At 35.5% G+C, this 14,126-nt stretch overlaps 1 protein-coding gene across 2 annotated transcripts in view; it reads left to right on the top strand.

Moving 5' to 3' along the window:
- INTU (inturned planar cell polarity protein) overlaps positions 1 to 14,126 on the top strand; it is a 90,420-nt gene that overhangs the window by 57,800 nt on the left and 18,494 nt on the right. Inside the window, exons 8-14 of one of the 2 annotated variants that reach the window (XM_086704262.1) lie at positions 2,146 to 2,350; positions 4,069 to 4,122; positions 4,820 to 4,882; positions 5,681 to 5,902; positions 6,512 to 6,994; positions 8,827 to 8,924; positions 12,949 to 13,138. In XM_086704262.1, the coding sequence (XP_086560388.1) occupies positions 2,146 to 2,350; positions 4,069 to 4,122; positions 4,820 to 4,882; positions 5,681 to 5,902; positions 6,512 to 6,994; positions 8,827 to 8,924; positions 12,949 to 13,138 (1,315 nt within the window). The remainder of the gene's footprint in view (positions 1 to 2,145; positions 2,351 to 4,068; positions 4,123 to 4,819; positions 4,883 to 5,680; positions 5,903 to 6,511; positions 6,995 to 8,826; positions 8,925 to 12,948; positions 13,139 to 14,126) is intronic. The other variant, XM_025921778.2, reaches the window with a different exon arrangement.

Below are 14,126 nucleotides of genomic sequence, written 5' to 3'. Positions count from 1 at the left end.
CACTCTGGTCAGAGTGGCTAAAATGAACAAATCAGGAGACTATGGATGCTGGAGAGGATGTGGAGAAACGGGAACCCTCTTGCACTGTTGGTGGGAATGCAAACTGGTGTAGCCACTCTGGAAAACAGTGTGGAGGTTCCTCAAAAAATTAAAAATAGACCTACCCTATGACCCAGCAGTAGCACTGCTAGGAATTTACCCAAGGGATACAGGAGTTCTGATGCATAGGGGCACTTGTACCCCAATGTTTATAGCAGCACTTTCAGCAATAGCCAAATTATGGAAAGAGCCTAAATGTCCATCAGCTGACGAATTGATAAAAAAGTTGTGGTTTATATATACAATGGAATACTACTTGACAATGAGAAAGAATGAAATCTGACCATTTGTAGCAATGTGGATGGAACTGGAAAGTATTATGCTAAGTGAAATAAGTCAGGCAGAGACAGACAGATGCCGTATGTTTTCACTCTGATGTGGATCCTGAGAAACTTAACAGAAGACCAGGGGGGAGAGTAAGGGGGGAGGAGAGTTACAGAGAGGGAAGAAGGCAAACCATAAGAGACTCTTAAATACTGAGAACGAACTGAGGGTTGATGGGGAGTGGGGGAGAGAGGAAAGTGGGTGATGGGCATTTAGGAGGGCACCTGTTGGGATGAGCACTAGGTGTTGTATGGAAACCAGTTTGACAATAAACTATGTTTATTAAAAAAAAAATTCCAAATGCGGTTAAAGCAGTCTTTTTACATTATAATCTGGCTCCTACATATCTTTCTGATTTCAGATCTCAAACCACATTTCCCCTCTGGCTGGTCTGTGGACACCCTGGCCACACTTGTTCCACACTAGGGCTTTTGCGCTCTTTTCTGTCCCTAGATCTTCTTGACATTGGGATCTCAGCTAAATGTCCATTCTCAAAGACTCTTCCCCAACTTTTGATGTAAAATAACCAACCAGTTACATCACCCATTCACGTGATCTTGTTCTCTGTATATCTCTTTGTACAAGCTCATGTTTTTACTCTTTGTTCATTAGTTGTCTTTCTCCATTAGAACATGAGCTCCACAGAAGCAGAGACCTTGTCTTTTGTCTTGATATTTTTACTGCGGTACCTCCAGCAATGAGAATAGTGCCTAGAACATAGTTGGCACTCAAGCAATTTGTTGAATGAATCCATGAATATTATTCTGATGTATTAATGGTACATATACTAGCTATTGTGTTATCAAGCAGGCTATTCCAATGAATAGTTGCAGGCAATGCTCTATTATTTTTACATAACTAAAGTCAAGTGTTTAGTGTGTGTGTGTCTCTATCTCTTTTTCGGTTCTTCAGTAGTGTTGCCTACATTAGTGAAGAGGGGAAAAATAACTTAGGCTAATTATGTGCTTACTGTGTTCAGTAAGTAATAAGTATAATAAATAAATAAATAAAGTACTAAGTACTTTGCATGCAAGTCAGATTGTATTATCCCCATTTTTAGAGTTGGAAACAAAAGTTCAAAGAACTTTTCCTGAGATAACTACCTGGTAAAAGCAATGATAAGATTCAAAGACAAATATGTTCTATTACAAAGCTCAAAATTTCTTTATTATTCCATCCTGCCTGAAAGATATTGAGAGGTTAAATGGTTAAGAGATAAGGTAAAAGCAACTTACTTTTTTTTTACAAAAAGGTTACTTCAGTCCATTTTGTTGTAGATATACCGCTTGTGTTAGCCCTGTGGTTCTTCCATAATACCATCTGCTCAGTGCATTTGAAAGTAGGTTTTCGGTGCAATAACATTATAGCAGTAATTCTTTTTATTTTTTTTAATTTTTTTTAACGTTTTTATTTATTTATGAGACAGAGACAGAGCATGAATGGGGAGGGGCAGAGAGAGAGGGAGACACAGAATCGGAAGCAGGCTCCAGGCTCTGAGCCATCAGCCCAGAGCCCAACGCGGGGCTCGAACTCACGGACCGCGAGATCATGACCTGAGCTGAAGTCAGATGCCTAACCGACTGAGCCACCCAGGCGCCCCTAGCAGTAATTCTTCATAAGGGAGAGGAGGAAGGAAGAGAGCCTATGTATTTGGGAAAGATCCACTCTCCTAGGGACATACAAAAGATGACCACTATTTCCATATGTTTTTCTGACTTACAGCTCTTGTTTCTTCAGTGCCTTTTGCCAGGTTGAGAATGTTCCTCGTCTGGATCATTTTTTCATCTTGTTCTTTCAAAGAGCACTTCAGCCTACTAAACTACATTCTAGTGCCAGTTTGAACGCACAACAATATGATGCTTCCAGTGCAGTGCTTTTAGACAGTCTCCCCGGAGTTCGGTGGCTCACACTTCCACAGGAAATCAAGGTAATCCTGGGTGTCGTAAATAAAAATCAGAACCAGTTGCCTTGTAATTTTTTATCTTCTCTCTTTTTTAGCCTTTTTGTATTTTCAGGATTGTGGGTAAGAGTTGAAGCCATTGATTGATGAAGTAGGTGATCCAGTACAGTGAACTTAGACAAATATTTCTTTCTAAACAGAAATTAGCTCTCTCATCTTACTGTAACATTTAAGCATTTTCTAAATTTGTAATACTTCTCAGAAATCATAATTATATGGTGTGACTTGCTTTTGTTTGTTTATCAGATGTTCTTTTTTAAAAAAAAATTTTTTTTTTAACCTTTATTCATTTTTGAGAGACAGAGAGAGACAGCATGAGCGGGGAAGGGGCAGAGAGAGGGAGACACAGAATCTGAAACAGGCTCCAGGCTCTGAGCTGTCAGCACAGAGCCCAACGTGGGGCTCAAACTCATGAACTGCGAGATCATGACCTGAGCTGAAGTCAGAGGCTCAACCGACTGAGCCACCCAGGCGCCCCAGATGTTTTGTTTTTTTTTTTAATGTCATTTTTCTTAAGGTACACTGGAATAATTAAGAGAGTAGATACTTTGTTCTCTTAAGGAATGTGAAGAAACAATTATTGTAACCTTGTACGTTAGCCTACAGAGTTCAGTAGCAGGAATAGCAACCTGGAAGCATTAATATTTGTGAGATCAGAATTAACAAGTGGGTACTTTTCTTGTTGTCTATTATTTTTTACAAGAGCACCAAAGCCACAAAAAGGAGTACATGAAATATTTGCTAGATACAGAAAAATGCAGGTCACAAATGAGTAATGAGTCATAGAGTGTGAAAAGTATTGAAAGGCATGACTAATGTTTCCAAAGCTTTTGTCATCTCAGTAAGACACAGTTTGTGAAATAGTCCTGCAGAGAGTGCCTTGGCCTTTAAAAAGAAAAGGAAAAGGAAAAAAAAGGATTCTTTTCCACAAATCGCATTTATGCCACAAGCTTTAACTGCCTAGTTTTCAATTTATATATATGTATTACAGATTAAACTACAGATTAAATTTATTCTGTTTTTAAATTTTGAATGTTTCATGGAAGAACAAACACATGAAAGAGTTCGGGAAATTTCCATAGAAACAAAAGCTAAATCCTAAGTAAGATTTTTCTAATAACCCTGTAGGGAAGCTAAACTGTGCCAGGTTCCAGGGGAACACTTTTCTTCATGTTTTAATCCGTAAATAAAGATTAAAAGTCCTTTTATATAGAACTTAGGAAAGAGACAGGGAAGAATGTTTATTTTCCAGGGATCTAACTGTTGAGAAATATACAGCAATAAAGGGGGAAAAAAAAAACCTCAAAATAGATTGGGTACATTAAGATGGGTTATTTTCCTGTAAGAATTTTTGAAAGGTTCAAAAATTTCCTAATTCAAAACTAGAAAGCAATTTTTTAACCTCATAAGTTATTTTGCATTGAATACAGAGTGAAGTTCATTTTGTAATAATTGAGATTTAATTGAAAAATGACAATATGTTAAATAATTTTTTTCCATGTAATTGCAAAGCTTAAAACAACATGTTCTATTTTCGGACATTTCTTAAATATCACAAAGGAGAAAGATACTTATTCAATTCTTCAAGTAATTATTAAGCACTTTTATGAGGCCATTACTAAACAATAACCGAGTTAAATGGTTGTGGTTTTTTGTTTTTTGTTTTTTGTTTTTTTCCCACATAGATGGAACTAGACACAGCATTGAGTGACTTAGAGTCTGCAGATTTTGCTGAACTGGTAAGAAAGCCAGTGGATTTTAGGCTTAATGTTGATTTCATATATTGTAAATCAGCCATTATTCTAAATATTTTTCAAGTGGGCATGTAATAATCTTGAAATACGTAGCATTGGATCTCTATTTTGACATGAACAAAATTTATTTTCCTTGCCTTAAAAAAACTTCTTATTTATTTAATTTTTATGTATGTATGTATGTATGTATTTATTTATTTATTTATTTATTTATTTATTTATTTATTTATTTTGATGTTTATTTATTTTTGAGAGAGAGCAGGGGAGGGGCAGAGAGAGAGGGAGACACAGAATCCGAAGTAGGCTTCAGGCTCCGAGCTGTCAGCACAGAGCCTGACACGGGGCTCAAATCCATGGACCATGAGATCATGACCTGAGCTGAAATCAAGAGCTGAATGCTTAATTGACTGAGCCACCCAGGCGCCCCACTTATGTTCTGTTCTTAAATGTCTCTAATCAACAGTATCTTATAAGAATAAAAAATAAGATTGCTTTCAGTCAAAAATATATGCACATTATTTTTCACCCTAATACCCTAGTATGTTCATTTCTAAAGAAGGCACTATGAAAAGTTCAGTTACTAAAGAATATAATTGCCATTTTTAATTATTATAGCTTTACTAGGATTTTTTTAATCATGAAAAACAAAGAATATAAATCCACTGTGGTTTTGCTCCCCCAGTCTGAGGACTACTATGACATGAGGCGGCTGTATACAATTTTAGGATCTTCTCTATTTTACAAGGTAAGTTGAAGGCTGAAATTTTTATAAATGTCCAACTGCCATATAAAGAGACCTAAAGTAAATTTTCTCAAACTTCTACAAACATGAAAAATACATTTATCTCTTTTCCTTTGAATGTAGTTACCATAAAATTAAGGTCTTCAAAAAAACCCAGTACCTACAGATTTACAAATAAAATATTTTTGATATTATTACATTCATTACATATATTGCATTTGCAGATGTATAAGCAGAAATAGTAATGGAGGAACCAAGTGCATAGGAGAGAAGAGCAATACTCTCTCGGTTTCTTTTTGCAGCAGTGCACTTTTTTTCTTATCCTCAGACATAACCATATATCTTTTTAGTATATCTTCTAACATTTCATTGACTTCCATGCAAAGCAAATTAAGCATCAAATGAATTTAAGTGTTTTGGCACTTCAAGAAGATTTTTAAACATGATTTAAAACATATCTAAAAAAGAATCAGACAGTACAGAATGGTACACAGTGAAAAGTAAGTCTGTCCTTACTGTAACTTCTCTTCTCCACTTTCCATGCTCAAAATTCAGTTCTTTTCTAACTTTGCCAAATAGTCAGGTTTATACTACTCAGGCCATCTTGCTTTGTGCTAAAGTCTGTGGTAGACTTATCATAAATATTTGATCTCTAATTGACCTCAGAAAAAGAACATTTATCTTTGCTATGTCTTTATTCTATTTGAAACTGGAATATTTTAAGCTAACTGAAGTACCTGTAAAATTCTTAGAAATATATTATGACATAGTTGACTTCTGTTCTTTGTGGTTAAATTCAAGGGTTATTTGATCTGCAGTCATTTGCCTAAGGATGACCTTATTGATATTGCCATATACTGTCGCCACTATTGCCTACTGCCGTTAGCAGCAAAACAAAGAATTGGTCAGTTGGTTATATGGAGAGAAGTGTTTCCTCAACATCACCTCCAACCTTCTACAGACTCAAACACTGAAGTCTTTCAGGAACCTGAAGGAAGATATTTTTTGCTAATCGTTGGCTTGGTAAGTTTACTTTGGTTTCTGTGTGTGCGTTTTGGGGTGGCTTTTTTTTTTTTTTTTTTTGGCCATTTACTATCTTAAAATACACAAACAAATATGACAGTTTAAAATTATGAGCGTGCCAGATACCAGTATTCAAGAAAATGTTATATGTCCCTTATTCCTTTTCTTTTACATCCATTTAATACTCGTGAAGAAATATTAATGAAGCCCAGAATAAGATTTTATTAGGTTCTTCATATCTTTTGTTCTCATTTCTGTAGTGGTTTTATCCTCTGGTTTGTCTTGGGAAAGAGAGACATGAAAAGAATATAGAATCAGAAAAAACATGTGATTGTAGATAAAAGGACTTCTAATCACTGTGGCTCTTTGAAAGCCACCTTAAGGAATTCCATGTATCAGAAAGTAGTCTTTGATGGTATACCAAGAGAAGGCAATATGAGATTTGTTTTCAAGGATGATCAGGAAGCATTGAGAATAACTAAGAAACTGAGGCAGTTTTTAATAATCATATGATTATACCATGTTTTTCGTACTTATAAATTTATGCATGCACACTACATATAAACATTTTCATGTAGCTAAATCTCTATTAATATTTTTGTCTTATAGAAGCATTATATGTTATGTGTACTATTAGAAGCTGGAGGCTGTGCATCCAAAGCTATTGGGAATCCTGGACCAGACTGTATATATGTGGATCAGGTCAAAACAACTCTTCATCAGCTGGAAGGAATAGATTGTCGCATAAATGAACGGCTAACGTCTCCAAGCCCCTGTTTGTCTTGTGCTGACTGGTTCCTTACTGGAGCACATGAAAAATTAGATAGTTTGACAACCTCACCTATCCTCAGTAAGCTTCCAGGTACTTCCAAAGTAGCAACCTCTCCAACATGCAGAAGAATTCTTTTTGGTGACTATTCCTTAAAGACACGTAAGCCCAGTCCTTCCCAAAGCAGTGGAGGATCTGACAATGGTTGTGAAGGTGGAGAAGGTATTCACCTGAGTCCCCACTCTACACCAGATACAGTACGGAAACAACAAAGAGAACCTCAGGGCTCTGATGGTTCAGAAGAAAGTGGGGCCTTGCTTAAGGTGTGTGTTCATTTGAGTGTGTACATTTGAGAGCTACTGTCTTTCCAGTTCTTATTTTATAATTGCAAGAAAATTTTTAAAGGCAAATCATTCTTCATTTGATCTAGTGGTTGTTTTGGTTATTGTTAGCAAACCAGTGATTTAGAACCAAAAAAGAGAGGGGCGCCTGGGTGGCTCAGTCAGTTAAGCAGCCGACTTCGGCTCAGGTCATGATCTTGCGGTCCGTGGGTTCGAGCCCCGCGTCGGGTTCTGTGCTGACAGCTCAGAGCCTGGAGCCTGTTTCAGATTCTGTGTCTCCCTCTCTCTGACCCTCCCCTGTTCATGCTTTGTCTCTCCCTGTCTCAAAAATAAATAAAACGTTAAAAAAAATTTTTTTTTAAATAAAAGAATAAAAAAAAAATAAAGAACCAAAAAGAGAAAGAAATATCAAGTAATAAAATAGTAGCATCCAGGACAACTGCTTGACACTACTTACAAGTAGGAAAATTCTTTAATCCTGCTTTCCCTGTTCATCTTTCTTCTGTCACAAGGTTAACAGAGAACATCCTAGTTGTGTGGGATTTTAGATGCCTGATTTAACTAAATAAGCAATAAAATATTCAGCAGAAACAGAGAATCAGAAACCTAAAAAAATATATTTATGTAAATATATGTGTATATACATGTTATTCTATAGGTTTTTATAGTTTTTTTTTTTGTTTTATTTTGTTTTTATCTGAATCTATAAAGGCTGGTCTCCATTGTCAATAATTTAAAATGTGATTATAAAACAAAGAGAATGTTCATTTTTCAGATTGTTTATTTTTATCCTTTTTCCATGTTTTTGGATACAATAATGTATCCAAATGATCATCAAAGTAATCACCCCGGGAGGTCTTCTACTATTCTAGTGATGCTCTACTTTCAGAACACTTTTGAAACTTGCTTGTCATTTGGATTGTTGGAAGTGATGTCAGACAAGACATGAATAAGATAGAATCTGAGAAGGGGCACCAATAAAATGTGAGATTCTGAGTGTCATGGCATAAATAGCCATAGCTTCCATCTTCTAATTCCAAACAATACAGCAGTCTTGGAGTCTGAAGTGGATATATTTAGAAAATACCCGCATTCGTCCTATATATTCATTATCCCAGTTGGTGAAATTGGTAGGAAACATAGTTTAAGAAGTAGTAGGCTTAAGAAGCCATGAATAACTCTGAAGAGAAATTAAATAATCTCTATAATCGAGCCATTCAACAAATTTGATTGAACACCTATTATGTGCCAAGGGCCATGCTATACAGAAATACAAAGATGGGTAAGACATAGCCCCTGCCTTTGAGGAGTGCAAAGTCTAGAGAGGGAGACAAGCATATTTACACATAAAATATAACAAAACTTGGGGCACATGGGCAGCTCATTTGATTGGTTTTGTAACAAGTCATGACCCCAGGGTTGTGGGATCAAGCCCCACATTGGGCTCTGTACTGAACATGGATGGAGCCTACTTGAGATTTTCTTTCTCCCTCTGCCCCTCTTCCCCTCTCACACTCTCTTTCTCTCTCTCTAAGATAAAGAAAAGAAAAAAAAAATGAAAAAAAAAGTGTAACAAAACTTGATAGTGGCTCTGGTAGATTTTCAGGAAGAACTATGACATCCTTCTATGACATGGCCCTAGGTCACTGTTAGAGAAGAATAAGCCAGGAGGTATAAGTTAGCCTCAAACATATTTAAAGGAAACATTGCAAAATACTAAATAGTTCTCTTAGAAAGTTTTCAGTTTTTACATTATTTCTGCTGTTTGATTCCATTCTTAGATGCAAACTGATCTACTTAACTGCATTTTTCAGGTCACTAAACGGAAGTCTGCTCTTCCAAATCCATTTCATTTGGGGAACTTGAAAAAGGACTTTTCAGATAAAGAACTGGAAATATATAACACAATGAGGTAAGAAGCATCCTTGTATTCTTTTTTTTTAAAAACATGTGTCTTCGAGCAAACTTTACAGTAAGAAAGTACAAATCCATAACATATAGAGATTTAACTCAAAAAATGTAATTGTGATATATCTTACATATTAAAGGTAATGTCTATGCTAATTCACTAATGTTTTTGATTATACAATAGGGAACCCGTACTCCTATTATAAGAGATAAAAAAACAGAGTGATGTTTCAAAATGTGAAAGTCCCCTCTTATCTCTTTTCCACAGGTAACCTCCCTTTTGTATGTCTAATTTTTTTATTATAGTATTTACTGTTTTTAGACTTTGGTGGATGCTGCAGTCTGCTGCACAGATATTCCATAGCCCAGGGTACTCCTTCCAGTGTTTGGGGATAATGGCTGCTAACTACTCACAGCTGAGTCTCTTGTTCTGCTTGGAAGTTTATTGACTCAGCCAAGATGACAATTTATCCCTAGAAATAGCCCACATCTAAGGACTAATAGATAAGTTGAATACAAAGACTTGGCCTAAATTCGAGACAACTCTAAAAGGCCATCCAATCTCATAGTTCCAAGTGGTATCTGCTGAGATTTTGTTTCAACCGCAGTGTGGTTCAGCTTTTCCCTCTGCTCAATCCTTCTTCCTCCCACACTTGTGGGACTTCCTCCCACAAGTGTTGTTCCCCAGAGTTCTCCCTAGTAAACTTCCTTGCTGCATCTCCCTCTGAGTCCGGGGGTAGGAACTGAGCCTATAACACCCATTTTAGGAAAGAAATGAAACCTCAAACTTACATTAAGTAGGAATTCTGAAGTAAAAGGAACGGAGTGAGAAGAGCATGTCTATAATTATTAAAACATAAAATGTCTATAATTATTAAACTCTGTAATTATTAAAATGTAAAATGTTACGTATTCACTTCTTGTGAGCTGTCTGAGCTTTGCCTGATGTTTAATTATGATGTCATGTGTGGGGTCAGTTAGTATAACAAACTCCATTGCACACTTCTATTTGAATAAGCAGACACATAAATCACACACAAAAAGTTCAGCACTATTACTTTCTTAATCATGAAACATCTTTTTAAAGATTATGAATGTTTATTTTTTTGTTAATGTTTATTTATTTTTTATGTTTATTGATTTATCTTTGAGAGAGAGAGAGGGAGAGACAGAAAGAGAGGGGGAGAAAGAGAATCCCAAGCAGGCTCTACACAGTCAGCATAGAGCTGGACGTAGGGGTCAAACTCACAAACCATGGGATAATGACCTGAGCCGAAATCAAGAGTTGGACACTTAATCAACTGAACCACCCAGGCACCCCAAAACATTTTATAATAAGTTCAAATATATATGTCACAGAGTTGTCAGAAACGGCTTTTTTTTCCTGACGTTAGAGCAAAAACAAGGTAACTTGTCTGCATAAAATAATGTAATGGGAATCTAATGTGTTAAATTTAATGCCTTCAAAAACTATGGTTAGTTTTTTAATAGTTAAAAATGTTTTTTAAACAAATCTAAATCAAACCTTTTGTAGAGCTTTGAAATACTTTCCCAAACCCTCGTCTTCTATTTAACAAATACCACTCTGAAATTTTATTACCCCCACATCTTACTTTTTAAATGTGTGTGTGTTATTTTTACCTTATCTCTAGTAAAAGAAAATGTTTTACAAGTTCAGGCTTGAACATAAATTCATATACAATGTAAATCATAGGCTGTCTATTTAAAAAGATCCTACAGAGGTGCCTGGGTGGCTCAGTTGGTTAAGCGTCAGACTCTTGATATTGGCTTAGGTCATGATCTCCGGGTCATGAGATCGAGCCCTGCCTGGGGCTCTGTGCTGAGCATGGAGTCTGCTTGGGATTCTCTCTCTCCCTCTCCCCCTGTTCCTCTCCCACTCATACTCTCTCTCTCTCTCTCAAAATAAAAAAATGAAACATTAAAAAAAATTTTTTTAAAGATGCTACAGATGCATATTTATTTTCTTTATTGACATGAAAAATGTTCATACTATGTAGTTAATTTTAAAAGTATGAAATAAGCCAGTGTAGATTATCCTAATTTCTGTGTATACACTTTTGTAAAATAAAAATATATAACATATTAAAAATAATATACACAAAACAGTTCATTTGATAACCAAGTCCTATACTCTACATTCTAATAATTATTTATTCCATTCAACCCCTATTGTTCCTACTGTAGATCAGGCTCCCATTGTCTTACCTGTTTCACTGCAACAGTCTCCCAACTCCCAGCCTACCATGAATCCATTTTCTGCTGCAGGAGTGACCTTTCTCAATAATAAATGACTTAATCTATGCTTTCACAAATATTTTGTCTTCCCATTGGGCAATTGTTTGATGATTTTTAAACTTGCAGTGTATCCACTGAGTTAATATACTCTGAATGAGTTTATGATTTTCAAGAGCTAAATTTCCTCACTGTGTTGTGGATTTTTTTTTTTTTTGAGAGAGAGAGAAAGTTAAAAAAAACAACAAAAATGTTGGTTCTAAACCTCCCTAAAAAGGAATCTTATTAATTTCTCTTTTTAAAGAATTGTTTCTGTTCTGTACCTTTTCTTAATTTTGAAGACCTCTAAAATAAAATGTATGTTTTAATTTAGTTTCCTTTTTGAGTAATCAAAATTCCTCTCTTCTTGATTATTTGAGTTACTAATTGAAAAAGATCAGCCACCAGTTGAGTTGTTAATGAGCCAGCCACCTTCTAGAAAAGTATGAGAAAAATTTGCAGATGATCTCCTTTCCGGTCTATCCCTGGTCTGAATAAAGAACCAAAGCCATAAATAACTAATAAGAAGGAGAAATTATTCTGATCATGCCTCCTAATTAAGAGTTTAACAGGATTTTAACTAGCATGGATGATCAAAGGCAGTATCCAAGCTAAGAGATGTTACATGCCTTTTCTCTGCCTCTGTGCTTATGGCTGGAAAAAAATCAACTGAGAGAATGTTTTAAAAATAGACATCAGAATTAGAATGAGGGCAGCTTGAGTGTTTGAAATGCAAATGGAGAATTGCTGTCCATATGTTTAAAGATTGCCCATCAGAAGTCATCAGTAGAAAGGAAAAAGTAAGGGATAGTGGAGTAAGCTTCAGAGTTAGCTTAGCTCAGCCACTTAGCTGTGTGACCTCAAGCAAGTTAATCTGAGATCTCTGAACACTGATTTCCTCGTGGTTAAAATGAGGGGAGTAATACTATTTAATATCTCACAAGATCATTGTGAGAATTAAGACTAAGGTATTTTAAAGCCCCCCTCCCACCCCAGGCACAGAGAGGGCATTCAGTATGTGATACTATTAGTATTTTGTTGTTGCTATCATTGTTATTCTTTAGCTCTTCTTACCATTGGTAGAAATAAATATTTATAGATTCTACTGACTTGTCTGAGACCTAAATAGGGGAAGAAAGAATGGAGAAATGAAAATAGTAAGAGAACATGTAAGGGAAGGAAGACGGTGATGATGAATAGTAGAATACTACCAGTAATTGTCATAGTATTCTAGATTATTAACCCAGTTTTGCAGTCACTAATAATAATTTTATTTTTCTTCAGGATCATCAGTCTGACTGTTATGCTACAAACTTAAATGTGTTCATTTTGTTGGAAGGTGTTCTTGTATGTGGTCCACTCTGGACTGATACCTTATTTATGACTTGTAGGTATCTGGGCCAGACAGGGGCTGAGTTATTTATTACCAACCATGGAAAAAGAAGGGTTTAGCCAATTTGGGTTGTTTAGCAAAGGAATAATTAAGTGGTTTGTAATTGGTGTTTATCCTCACATACCATGTAGTATTTGCCTCCATTAACGAATTGATAATAACCCTAGCTGTACTTTAGTTAAGGAGGAAATGGGAATTAAATATTTGTACTAGTTTCCCTGTCCTAATTACACTCCTAATATTATATTGTAGATAAAAACTTAGGAGTCTATAAACATTCAAAATGAAGGAATATTTTTAAGCTTACTTAAATATTTTTTTTCTTTCTTTTGTTCTTTTCAAGATTGACATCTGGTCCTGAGAACACACTTTTCCACTATGTTGCCTTAGAAACTGTGCAAGGGATCTTTATTACTCCTACCCATGAAGAAGTGGCACAGCTAAGTGGCTCTATCCACCCTCAACTAATAAAGAATTTCCATCAGTGTTGTCTCTCCATTCGTGCAATTTTCCAACAGACATTGGTAGAAGAGGTAGGATACTGCCATAAGTATACTTTTCTGTTTTGTTCCCAGACCTCTAAATATTATCTCTAAAAGGTCTTTAATCAGTATGCCCAATAATTACAGTTTTTATTTAAAAATTTTGTAACAATCATCCAATCTAACTAGAGCACCCAATCTAACTTGAGTGCCCAAAGGATTATACTCACCATATTTAACTTCAAAGCTTTGTTTCATAATACTGAGTTTGATGTCCTGGATTACTATTTCAGAAAATGGTGGACCTGTGTTCTTCTACAGCAAAGTAGAATATGGTAGTTTGTAATGTAAATTAGCCTCCATATTTGACATTTGTGAGTCAACCATTACTTGCGCAGTAGTATCTACCCGTTGGTAACTCTGATAATTCTTTAAGTATTCCATCAGTAATATAAGGTATTTTGTAATATAATAGGGTAAAATATAGCAGTAGACACAAGACTGTTGTAAATGTTTCAGCCACTTGTTTCATTTCTTGCTTGCTTGCTTGCTTTTTAATCCAGGATGAAGTTTCATTTAATATTATACCTCTGGAAAGTAGTAATGTTGTATATAATTAAAAAATCAATTAGATTATCTTAATGGCAGGGAAAAGTATGTGTTGATTTCTGGAAAAGGATAAACATACAGAAATTCACTTGTCAGTGGTCAAATATCATACAGCCAAAAAAAATTAAAAAATAAAAAACCACAAAACCCTCTCTGAAGATGCTAGTAATGTATACAGCAATATGTGTGTTAAGAATGCTAAGTTTGTGAAGAACTTGGGTTTAAAGTAGAACATTGGACTGGGAATAAGGAATCCTGGACTGAGCCTCAACTCTTCCTATTTCCTTACTGTAAAGTAAGTGGGCTGAATTATGTCTTAGAACTTATTCAGCAATAAATTCTGTGTCTGATAGGATTTCTTCTTTGAGCTATCAGAAATTAGTATTCAGCAAAATGTTACGTCTGACCATATATCTCTGTGTGCTTTGTG

This window comes from Puma concolor, chromosome B1, assembly GCF_028749965.1.
Source record: "Puma concolor isolate L17-30 chromosome B1, mPumCon1.1.hap2, whole genome shotgun sequence".
Taxonomy (NCBI): domain Eukaryota; kingdom Metazoa; phylum Chordata; class Mammalia; order Carnivora; family Felidae; genus Puma; species Puma concolor.
This window is presented reverse-complemented; position numbering and strand designations above follow the sequence as displayed.